Below are 12,342 nucleotides of genomic sequence, written 5' to 3'. Positions count from 1 at the left end.
TATTAGAGAGAAATTCTTTCCTGTGAGGGTGGTGAAGCACTGGAACAGGTTGCCCAGGGAAGCTGTGGATGCCTCATCCCTGGAAGTGTTTAAGGCCAGGCTGGATGGGGCTTTGAGCAACCTGCTCTAGGGGAGGTGTCCGGGGCTTGGAACTCGATGATCTTTAAGGTCCCTTCCAACTCTAACCATTCTATGATTCTATGAAACCAGCTAACTTTTAAACTGATGATGCAAAATATCTTAAGTATGGCCAAGTAGCAAAGTAACTGGCTTCCTACTTGTTTTATGCATTAGTTTCGAAATGAGAAAGCTAAAAACTCGGATGGCATGTAGTACAGTAATGTAACACAGCCCTGTTGGTGTTCAAAGCTAGTCAATTGTAAAGAGCAGGTTATAATTCATCTACTTTTCCTCAGTGGGTGATGGCTTTGCAGTTCACAGTTACTTTATTTATGGAAAAACAGGGTTTGTTTGTAGGGACATATGATTAGAGAATGATAGAATAGGGTTTAGAAAGGACCACAATGTGCTGAAGGGTCCGTAATGTGTTGTAACGAAGCTGTTTCTAGAATTTGAAATACGTGTGAGACTTGAAGTGCGTGTGCAGCCTGGTCAGTGCTGCCATGTGGGATTTTCCCTTTGACTGTTCCTGCCTTGTATGCTTAGGCACAGGAATAACGCTTTCGAGATAATGGACCATTTTCTTCTTTATTAGTCCAGCTAAACATTAAAAACATTAGTTTATTGCTTGTTTTTTGTAAATATGAAAACTGTGCCTTGCAACTGTGTTTTCACTTGTTTCCCCACAGTCATTTAAAAAGAAAAAAGCCAAAAAAAATCTTTGGAGTCCTGGATCACCAGCTTTCCCTTGCTGGAATTTTTGGTTGCACCCTTTCTGCAAGTAGAAGTCAATCGCAGGGCTTTAGAGTTTACTGCTCTGATCTCTTAGGACCAAGCTCACCAGCCGGATGCCAAGGCAGCACCTGCCAGCCCTGACGAGCTGCTTTGAGCTCAGGGCATCATGGCTATGAAGGAGGAGTGACCTGGAGAGTGACCTGTCCCCTCCTCAGATGCATGTCTGGGCTCCTCCAGGTATTTTACTGCTGTGCTGGGGTTGTTTAACATTGTTTGCAGGGCAGCAAAAAAGAATCCCCTCTGCCTATGGAGATGAGACTTTTATCCAAAACCTAAATGTAAATGGAAAGCTGAGCTACCAAAATGGTGAGAGGAAAATGTTTTAAGTGGTCAGATCCTGATGACTCCACAGAGGTCGCTTATTTCATGTATAGCACAGACCACGAAGTATTACCAGAGAAATTTAGGATCAAGCCCTGTCACCCTGTAATCCTTTTAGGGGACAGTTTTCTTTCCGTAGGGTGAAACTGCCTTTTGAGAAAGGTGAAAGGAGAGGATCCTTCCAAAGGCATAATTTCCTCCTTACATTTGTTTTGTCTGTTTGTCTTCAGGTTATATTTTGCCACACTCCAGTATATGGAGCAGCCTCTTGAGTTTGTGTGAAAGGCAAAACTGCTTACCCAGCTCATGAACTTGCAGTTCACTTTTTCCTCATTGAAGGAAGGATGGATGCTGGTGGAGAGAGTATCTAAAAAGGGTTGGAAATACCAAGTATCAAAGAACTATTTGAACTGAAGAAAGGTATTGGCCCAACCCTAAACTGGCCATGAGTAACTGCTGGCAGAGGGGAATTGAAGCCTTCTTTTTGAGGAACTGGTTTTAACATGGGAGCCTGCTGCACGCAGCTGGGAGATCCAGCAGAGTGACTTGTCATAGGAAGGAAGAGCCGCAGTTGTTGCTGGAGTCCCGGTCCCATGTTCCCCAATTAGCACAGTGAAGATGCATTTCCAGAGGCTTTCAGCTATTTTTATTTTGTTCTGTATCTGTCTCCTCTCCCTCAGGCAGAGCTGCGAGGCACAGTGGCCTTGATTTCCATCTGGATTAGAAATGCTAATGCTGTTCTTCCTTGCGCACACCAGGAAAGGGCTTTCCTTGTGGAAAGAGAAGGGCAGAAAATATCTGTGTGCACGCTTGGGGAACACACATTGTATTTTTGAGAGAGGGAAAAAAATCTCTCTTCAAAATAAGATCAGAAGAGGAGTTCTTTCAGGCAGCAAGCTACCTTAAGGGTCTCCACGCAAGAGGCAAAGCCCTAGGGCCATTTTCTGGTCCATTTTCAGCTCTATTTTAGGAGGAAGTCAGAGGTCTTCTGCACCAGACTCAAGTGAAACTGCTGCTTAATTATGTGCTATCATGTAGGACTCTTTTCCCATGATGGTTTATTATTACCCTTTTTTTTTTTTTTTTTTTACAAGCAAATTTGATGCAGTGTCAAACCCTTACTTCCTGTTGAGCTGAGTCGATAGACCCGGTGTTGGTTCAGGGGACCTTCTTGTTACCAAGGTGGCTTCCCCTGCACCCGAACAAGAATTTCCTCTGACCTCAGGCTGGGCTGAACACAGCGTGTGCTCGCAGGGACGTGGCGCTGGGAACCAACCAGGCAGCTTCCATTGGCAGAAGTCATTCTCCTGAGACTTTGGGGTGGGCAAAGCAAGGATTGCGGTTGAGGAAGCAAAGCCCCAAACATGTGCCAAGGGGAATTTAAACCGCTTCACCTTGTTTAGCGCGAAGGCTTTGGAGTGGGGAAGGAGGTAAAGGATCTGCCACGGATGTTGGACCCGAGCTGTTTTACAATCATCTCATAGTTCCTCCTGCAGCACGTGTCTGTGGCCACTGGCTGAACAAGGTGTGAAGCCTTTCCTGCCTCTAGGCCAAAATCACCTCTGCCTTTTCAGGGGGAGAGAAGGTGGACGTGAACAGCGTGACTTCCAGCAGCATGACTTACATCCAGACAGACGTAAAAGGGAAAGGTGGGTGGACAAGGAGAGCAGCAGCAGGAGGGAGCAGACTGGGCAACGCTAGGGATTTATTACAGCCGTATCCTTGATAAATGGTCCTAGCTCTGAGCCGGTCCCCGTAGGAAGTCAGGATTCCTTTGCAGTTTTCCTGTGGCTTTCTCCAAAATGCCTGTTTCCCCTTGTTAACTTTGTCCAGCTTCCAGCTGTCAGTACTGCTTTGTGCTATTCTAAATATTTTCTTTCTCTTGAGAATTATGTCCCTATAATATTTGGAAATAATTTTTAGTATACACACAAAATCATAATCTGGGGCTTTTTTAGATGTTTGATTTATCTTTCCTAAGCCTTTTGAGTTAAATCATCCCTGCGAGTGAGCTTACACAATGTTGTATTTCATGCCTAAATGATGGAAGAATTTAAAACCAAGGAAATACTGCAGATGTTTCACAAGTGCTGGCACAACAGCTCTGCCTTGGACTGTGGAAAACTATCTCTGCTGCTTCAAATGTTCTCCTGCCTGTTTTATATGAGCTCAGATGAGTTTACAGTGGGGACTTTCTGACCACCTCCAGTCATGCTCTTTGCCAGTGTTGTCAGGGTTTCTGTGGTGCAACGAAATACCAGTGACAAAATTAAAATACTACAGGATTTAAAGTTAATTCCAAGTCTCTCACAGTGCTTGTTTGCAGCGGAGAGAGAAGATACCGCAGGGTGCTGCAGCTCTTGCTTTCTGTCACCTTGCCTGGGAGGGCCTGACTCAGTGATGGCTCATGTTGTCCCCTGGGTTAAGGTCAGGCTGGTGTGAACAAAGCTCCCCGTTGTTCCTTCCCAGAGCGCTGTCAGCAGCGCTGGTGTGTGTGTGCGTGCAGAACCGGCACCTAAAAGGCAGTGAGATTTTGGGCAGGCGTGCGTCAGATGTGGTTCCTCTCCATGGGCTTGTGGAGGCAGCTCAGTGGCAAAAGAGAAGCAGGACTGGTGCATAACCCCATGCACCAGTACAGGTTGGGGGCTGACTCGCTGGAGAGCACCTCTGAGGAGAAAGACCCGGCAGTCCTGGTGGACAACAGGATGACCATGAGCTGACAATGTGCCCTTATGGCCAAGGCCAATGGCATCCTGGGGTGCATCAGGAAGAGTGTGACCAGCAGGTCGAGGGAGGTTATCCTCCCCCTCTACTCCGCCCTGGTGAGGCCCCATCTGGAGTACTGTGTCCAGTTCTGGGCTCCCCAGTTCAAGAAAGACAGGGAACTGCTGGAGAGGGTACAGCAGAGGGCTACAAACATGATTAGGGGCCTGGAGCATCTCCCTTACGAGGAGAGGCTGAGGGACTTGGGTCTTTTTTGTCTGGAGAATGGAGGGGGAATCTGATCAATCCTTATGAATACTTACAGGGAAGGTGTCAAGAGGATGGGGCCGGTCTTTTTTTGGTGGTGTCCAGGGATATGACAAGAGGAAATGGACACAAACTTGAATATAAGAAGTTCCACCTAAACATGAGGAGGAACTTCTTGACTTTGAGAGTGGCAGAGCACTGTAATAGGCTTCCCAGGGAGATGGTGGAGTCTCCTTCTCTGGAGACATTCAAAACCCGCCTGGACAAGTTCCTGTGCAACCTGCTCTAGGTGGACCTACTTTGGCAGGGGGGTTGAACTAGATGATCTCCGGAGGTCCCTTCCAACCCCATGTGATTCTGTGACTGCAGACAGGCTGACTTTCCTGGTCCTGGCAGTGTACAAGGATGTCTCGTATTATCTCCCAAGTGATGCAAGATGCTGCTCAAAACAGCCCCAAATACATCTTAATTGGTAAAGCTTGTATTAACAGGGAGCATTTTGGTGTGGATCGTAGAATGGTTTGGGTTGGAAGGGACCTGCAAGGCCATTGAGTTCCAACCCCCCTGCCATGGGCAGGGACACCTCCACTAGACCAGGTTGCTCAAAGCCCCATCCAGCCTGGCCTTGAACACTTCCAGGGATGGGGCATCCACAACTTCCCTGGGCAACCTGTTCCAGTGCCTCACCACCCTCACAGGAAAGAATTTCTCTCTAATATCTAATCTAAGTCTCCTCTTTTCCAGTTTAAAACTGTTACCCCTCATCCTGTTGCTACACTCCCTGATAGAGTCCCTCCCCATCTCTCCTGCAGGCCCCCTTTAGGTACTGGAAAGCTGCTATAAGCTCTCTCCAGAGCCTTCTCCTCCTGTGCCTTTAAAAAGTTTCTCTACCACGCTGAACGACTTTGAAATTTGTTCTTATTCTGCAGTTAAAAATACCCTAGCTGGGAAGTCCGAAGTCTTCCTGCTGGCTCAGCTTCTCCCTGCCTGAGGCTGGACTGACAATAAATAAATAATTTAGAAAAATCTTTTTTACAGCTGCTGCAGTAATAATTTCTTTCTTACAGAAAGGACAGCGGGGAAGGAGCGCAGCAGGAACATTCAGGCATCGGACTGACTTAGCGGGAGGAAGAGTTTAGTCCAAAGGCCCACGTCAGGAGTTGTCCCTGTGGCTCGTGTTTGCTGCTGCAGTTTTACATAAACCCGGCGCAGCTGCAAGCCACACTGGCGTGCACACAGGAGCATCGCTGCTGCTGCGGCTGCTGGGGACGATTTTCAGAAGCAGAACCAGGATGGCTCTTTCTTCCGCTTAGAAGTAAGAATTCAAATAGCGGCTCCTGATTCCACTGCGCTGGGGCAGAGGGTAAGGGAGGGCTCAGACTTGCTGGTGCCTGATGCTGCGTCTTGCCAGCTGGGACAGCAGTTCCCCACCTTTACCTTGCAGCCAGAAACATGGCCTTGAGTGAAGGCAAGGAGAGAGGTGATGCTCTCGGAGCAGAGAGCAGCAGTAGTAACTCCAGCAGCAGGATTTGGGGTTGGAAAAGCTGCTAAAATGCTGATTGTGGGGTCATAAAGCCCTAAGGTACAAAGGACGGGGGCAACTAGCACTGTGTTATCAGTGGGGGCTACATGAGGCGTTGTATTTGTGTCCAAAGGTGCTATAAATGAAGGTGAGAGGCAGCAGTGTCTGTTGTACAGTGTTTATTTTTCATGTGGAGCTTGGCTGATAAATAGGACTGAATTAAAGCAACGCTCATGAAAAATAAAACCCAACCATGATTCAGAAGTGCAAAATTGCCCTCTACGTGTCCAGAGGCAATGAGGTTCTGGTCTGCTGGAGACAGCACGTGGATATTGGTGTCTGTACCAGCAGGGCAAAGACTTCAGCTTATTGATACCATAAATGCGAAAGGACATCTGATACAGGGTATGGCTTTGTTGCTGGATAGTCACCCGTGACTCTGAGAAACACCTTCTGTTAAGAAGAGGTCACTGGTGAGTTTTTCTCCAGTTCCTAGTTACAAGTTGTGGTGCTGTCTTCCACTCAAACCACTCACCAAGGGCTGCCGAACAGTAAGCACTATGAAATTAAAACAAAAAACCAAATGGGAAAAGCCAACAACAACAAAAACCTGCCCACCTCCATTGCATTTGGACATGGCTCGTCGTAGAAACAGCACCAGTAGAGAGCAGACGGTTCCTGTGGTGGAGGAGTGGTTTGTGATGGGAAGACTTAAGACTTGCAAAGGATCAGAAAAACTAACAAGTGCAACCCAGGTATGAAATTACAGTAACAGGTTGCCTAAGGCTGAGAAAGGTCTTAATTGCATCGTCCCATCGGGCGCACAGCTGGCGGCAGCTGAACTAGCTGTGGCTCTCCCCTTGCACTTCCCAGTGAAAGCGGTAGTTCACCCTGTTCCCTGCTCATCTTCTTGCAGCTCTGTGAAGAAGGAACTAGCTTGGCTCCAGAGGACAAAGCGTGCCACAAGGTATTATGTACTCGGTTTTGTGGGAGAAGCATCTGGCAAAGTGTTCCTGAAGAAAAATCAGCTTCCCCATAGTGGGGAATGGATGACACCTGCAGGGAATGAACCGAGTACGGGGCTAATTTGGTGCCTGGTACGAGGGTCTGTAATTTACCTGCCTGGTAAAGTATCTGGAAGAGAAGGAGTGAAAGGAATTTACTAGGTGACTTGGCGAGGTAAGGATGGTAGCCTGGGGGAGGACTGCTGCCAGCAGGTACTACCAGCCCGTGTGCTCAGGCACTCGGGCGTCTTGTTCCTTCAGTTCTTTCCCAAGAGGAAGTGTTCCTTCAGTCCAGGAGGAAGGCTCAGAGCCTTCCCTCTCCCAGTGTTTCCCGTGCTGCCTGGGCAGGGAACCAGCAAAGTGCTGACTGGTGCTGCCCATGGCAGGCTGCACATCCTGATGGGTTTACAACTCCAGGCAGCAGTGGCACAGTGGCAGTTTTGCTGCTGCTGTGACCCCCTGCCCAGGCTGCCCGAGGCCTGTCCCTTGCAGGCTGCTGGTGGGACAGGCAGGCGGTGGCAGCCTTTACCTTTCTAGCGTAGGACCAAAGCTGGCGCTGGGCTGGAGAGCCATGGATGTGCCCGTGCACTGAGGCAGGCTTTGCCAGGCAAGTCCGGGAGCAAAACGGCATCGTTGCTTCGCAGCCCTACTGCAGGGATGCAGGCTAAGTGCTTCCTGCGGCTTTCTGAGCTGTGGGGCAGGGGCAGCCCTGGGGGCTGGGTGTCCCCCATGCTCAGAAATCCTGCAAGTCTGCAGCCACCTCACCAGGTGCCCACTGAGGGACGGAATGGTGGAGCCGGGCGGCAGGCAGGTGGAAGCTGGAAGGAAATGAGCTAGCACATGGAGGGGAGGGGGCAGCTTCACTCCTGCTGCCCTTTCCGTGGTTCTGCTTGGGGCCGTGCGGGGGTCATGGACGGAGAAAGAAAATTCCCATGCCTAATCCTCTTTAAAAGGTTTCCATTGTTTTTTCCAGCTTTTTCTTCGTGTTAGGGTACAGGAAGGGCCTTAGGACACCTGCGGGAGCAGGGTGTCTGTGAACACATCTTTAAGTTTAGAGTTTGAGAAATTTGTTTAACCGGCTGAGCAGCACGTGAGGACAGCAGCGCCGTTGTGCTCATCGCTTGGCGATTTCGTAGCTGAGAGCAGCAGGGTTTGCTAGGAGGCCACGTCCTGAGGCCTTGGGATCCCACCTGTGTTTTCTAGAATTCACCAGTAAAAATCGCCAACGTCTTCAAATTACCTGTTTCCTACAACAACACATTCCAGCTAGGACTGTCTTTTCATGGACTTTCTTGCCTCCAAAGTGCAAAGCCAGGGAGCAAAACGGAAGTTATCAGGGAACTGTTCAGGCACTGGGAACACGGAGAGCAATTTGATAAAGCAAATACAGCCTGACTCTTTACACACACCCCCTACAGAGGCTTGGTCAACAAGCAGCATTCGGTAGCTTGAATATATTAAATGGATTTCCACTAACTCAGCTGGAGAACTCTCCATTTCATTGGCATGGTTTGGGGTGTGGGGCAGATCTCATCCAAAAAGAAAAAAAGCTAAAATTGTATTTCCTGTTTCTGAACGTATTTGCTGCAGCAGTGCCATTCCTTCACATGCCAGAAGAGCTTGAGGTTAGCAGGGTCCGGTACAACTGCGTATTCTCCATCCACGGGCCACAGCTGTCCCTTGTCCGTGTGCTGGGTCCGGATCGGGAGCCAAGCAAGCTCCTCCTGCCAGCCCCACCCAGTGCAGAGTTCCCCACCAGCCTGGCCTGGCCGCAGCAGCCGTAAGCAGCAACACATGGACAGGAGCTCCCACAAAGGTGTACGTTTTTCTCTCAGTCCCCGGTACCGCGTCTGGCAAGCACTGCTGGCCGGGCCTCCAGGCACCGTGAGAGTGGGGATGGGACAGGCTTTTCCTGAGATCTCCCTTGCTGTGCTCCAGTCTGGTTTCGACATCTTCTCCCAGAGCACGTTCCCTGATGTTCCTCGCGCTTCTCCCCATCCAGTGGTTGAGTTCATAGCTTGTTCTTCTGTCTCATGGTTAAAAAAATATATCTTTATTTTATTTTTCATCCTCGTCTCCCTCGCTCATGCTGCTAAGGGAGGCAGAGGCAGCTTTTGGAGAAGAGGGAGGGGAGGTTTTATTGAAGACCCAGGGTGGAGATGGAGAACGGGATGGAGAGCGGCCTCGCGTAGGACTGCTGTTTGGACTCTGCCGGGGAGAAAAAGCCTGGAGCATTCGGCCGCTTCGTTCCTGGAACATTTGCTTCTGCAAAAGCAAAGTGAAAAGATGCTCTTTGAGTAATGCACAGAGGGGAAGGTATGCCTGCGGGCAGAGAGGGGCTGTGCGGCACTGTGCCCCTCACCTGGGGAGAGAGCAGGGAGACAGAGGATAGTCTTCTGCTCTGAAGAATGGCCAGTCCAGCCCACACGTAGCCTTTTCCTCTTCTACTGTGCTTGTAATAACCTGCTTTTTACATGGCAAGGATTTGTCTTAAGTCAGGCAGCCCTAGTGTGAGAATGCTGTGTGTACTCTCCAGCTAGGGGCAACTCCCTTTGGACTGTTTGTATGTGTCGGTCACGCTCTGTCTCAGAAAGTCAAGTTTTCTGCCTGAAATCCCAGCCTTCCTTGTTCCCAGGACTTTTTCCTTTTAGCGTGCTGGGATGGAACCACCCGTCTCCTGCTGAGCTTCCTGGCTAGCACAGCCTTTTTTCCTCCTCCTCTTCACAAGGGAGGCGGCCCAGTGCCTGCCACATACTGGCAGCTGCTTCCCCAGATACCTGGAACGTGCACCACCCAAACCCTTCAGCTGGGGGTGGGAATGTCAGGACTCGGGTGTCTTTGTTGAAAAGAGAAACACATTCAGCCTCTATGTTGTGCTTTGGGCTTTATTGTCGTTTTTGCTTTGTAAAGCTGAGTGGAGGCCTGCCAGAGCTGGCGGGGTGGAAGAGACCACCTTTTCAGTCAGGCAATCTGCTACACTAAGGCATATGCTGCTACTTGTTAGCGCCTACGTGGCCTTGTGTCAGGCTGCCGGGCTGGGTTACAGGCGATCTGGCACGTACTGCGCAGCTGCTGCGGGCTTCACGTGGAAAAGGATAAATGCGAGGGCCTCGCTGCTCCTCCTGGGGATGGGGAACAAGAAGTCTCAACCTTGGCTGGAGTACTGGGGGTCGGATCGTCGGTGATGCTCGGCTGGAATGGAAGAACCAGCCCGGACAAAGTTAAGTTGCCGCCCAGGTCTGAGAGCAAAATACTCGTGCAGAATGTATTCTGGGTTTGCCTGCTCGGGCAGCTGCAGTCCACAGATTTTTCTCAGCTTGAGTTTTCATTTTGTTGCTCCCCCCTTTTCCCTGCAGCAACTCTGCTCTGTGATGACCTTCCTCACAGCCAAGAAGCACATGGCTGCCCTTCTTGCTCTTCCTCCCCCTCTTCAAAACTCAGTATTCCCTGCCAGCGGAGGGGCAGATGCTAGGTTTTTCCTATCAGGTTTCTGGTATCTGCTAATCCTGGGGGTTAATGATCGAGCAGGAATACCGAACTTAACTGTTCCTCTGTGAGCTCCCTCACCCAATTTATATCTTTATCACATTGGCCTTTATTAAATTAATTTTAGAGCCTGGATATTGCTGCAGTGCAGAATGACAGAACAGTTCCTGTCTGGAGCCACGCTTATCCATGCTCTCATGCATGAAGACCCACAGTGTGTAACCTACGCTACTGCTAGGTCCAAAATAGTCAAGGCTTCCTAAAATTTCAATGGTTAGCAGATGGTGGTTGTTCCTGATAAACGATGCCAGGAAGCATTCGCATGGGGGAGGGCTTCTGCTGCTGAGAGCTGTGAGGATGTCGCCAGGGCTGGCAAAGCCCTGGAGCCTGTTGAAATTCAGTGGTAGGAGTGCAAAATTTCTCTTTATATCACAGAAATTAAGGTTCTGTTGGCTTGACTTAGTCTGTTTCATCCTCTCACTGAAGATAACCCCCAACAAAAAAAATTGTTTGATATGAAATATCTTTTTCCTGGCCAAGCAAAATACTTGGACTCCCTTCTGCTCCTGGCGCCTTACCAGCCACTTCAAAAAGCTCACTGTCATTGTGTCGCTTCATGGTGGTGCGGTACTGGTGCTGGGGGAGATCGAAGTGGCCCAGCTTGGCTGGTATTCCATGTGGCAGGAAGTACTTGACTGTTCCTTGGGTCACATGGGCCAGGGATGGAAAGGAGAACCCCACCTTCCTGCTAAGGCCCTCAGCTAGGCTTCAGCAAAGGGTTTGTTGCTGGAACAAGCTGGTGCACTCTCACATTCAGCAGGCTAAGTGCCCGGCCAGTCTGAATTGCCTCCTGCATTAGCCCTTTAGCCACCAGGTTGCTGGCTAAAACCACAACTCTTGCAGGAGAAGGAGGAGATGGTGTGATTCACCTGCCTCCAGAATGACTCCTCTCCTCCAGCTGTGCTCTAGCAGGGTCAGAAAGTCATGCCCTTCGCAGGGAAGGTCTTCCTAATGGGGTGCTCCTCGGGCTATTGGGTACTGAGGAAGGAGAACAACTGTTAATGGTTTCCTTGAAGTGCTGGAGGGTTAGACAAGGTTGGGTGGGCTCTAGACCTTTACCAGGAAAAGAATTTCAAAGCTTTGGTTCAAGCAAATTCAGGTACACCCAACCAGTGTAGGGAGATAGCACTTTGCTTTTGGCACACTTGCTACTGGGCAAAAACATTTTGCCTGTTTCTGAATTTTACTGCCTATGTGTCGATACTCCTTTGCTTTACAAAACAAGCGCCAGTTGGGCGTTACGGTGGACTGCTGCTTTCTGCAGACTTCCAAGGCCATGCTGAGGTCCAGGCTGCGGGCACACGGTGTGACCAAAAAGCCAGCCCCAGGTTCTAACTGCAACCTGTAAGATTTATCTGACCTCCTGCTGATGTCAGAGGTGATGCAGCTCTGACAGACCCAGTGCAGCCATCCCCCACTCCCTCTGTGCACCCAGTAGAGGGAAGTGGGCCTTATGGAGGGACACCTTGTCTCCTCCTGGAGGGAGAATGGCACGGAAACCCTGCCCCATGATCCTTGATTTCTCAAGTGCTTGTAGGTGTCAGAGAGGAGGTGGGATGAACCCCGCTGCTTTCCACATCTATGGAGCAGAGTCTCTACCATTAGGGCCTCTGTGCTCGGCTGCACAGTGGTCCTCCCTCAAGCCAGGACAAAAGTTTCATGCCACATTAATTGTTGTTTCTGACACCTCTGTGACTCTCTGGCAGAAAAAAAATACATACAGGGGATTGCACAGGTGGGCAAAACTGGCAATGAATTATAGACATCTTGACATTTGAAAACTGACATTTTGACCTTTTTCACAAATAGGCACTCTTTTTGTGGGTTACATAGCCCTTACTTTTAGGAAAATTGATGCTAGCATAAAGCGTGTTATAATAATTATTTGTGAAATAATAATAGCATATTAATGGCATGCAAATTACTGATCTAGGAATCTAGCATGCCCATAATGATTCTTGTACTTTTAATGTCAACATTAAAAGCAACATCTAACTAACAGTGATAAGGCAAATTAATGTTAATAACAGTTTTGACACTAATAGCAAGTTATCATTATTTTAA

At 49.2% G+C, this 12,342-nt stretch overlaps 1 protein-coding gene across 1 annotated transcript in view; it reads right to left on the bottom strand.

The window, feature by feature from the left end:
• Positions 1-8,790: 8,790 nt before the first annotated feature.
• Positions 8,791-12,342, bottom strand: part of PCYT1B (phosphate cytidylyltransferase 1B, choline) — a 30,167-nt gene continuing 26,615 nt past the window's right edge. Inside the window, exon 8 of the mRNA XM_074151038.1 lies at positions 8,791-8,997. Coding sequence (XP_074007139.1) covers positions 8,791-8,997 — 207 coding nt within the window. The remainder of the gene's footprint in view (positions 8,998-12,342) is intronic.

This window comes from Numenius arquata, chromosome 1, assembly GCF_964106895.1.
Source record: "Numenius arquata chromosome 1, bNumArq3.hap1.1, whole genome shotgun sequence".
Taxonomy (NCBI): domain Eukaryota; kingdom Metazoa; phylum Chordata; class Aves; order Charadriiformes; family Scolopacidae; genus Numenius; species Numenius arquata.
Note: the sequence above shows the minus strand (reverse complement) of the source record. Positions and strands in the feature narration are given on the sequence as shown.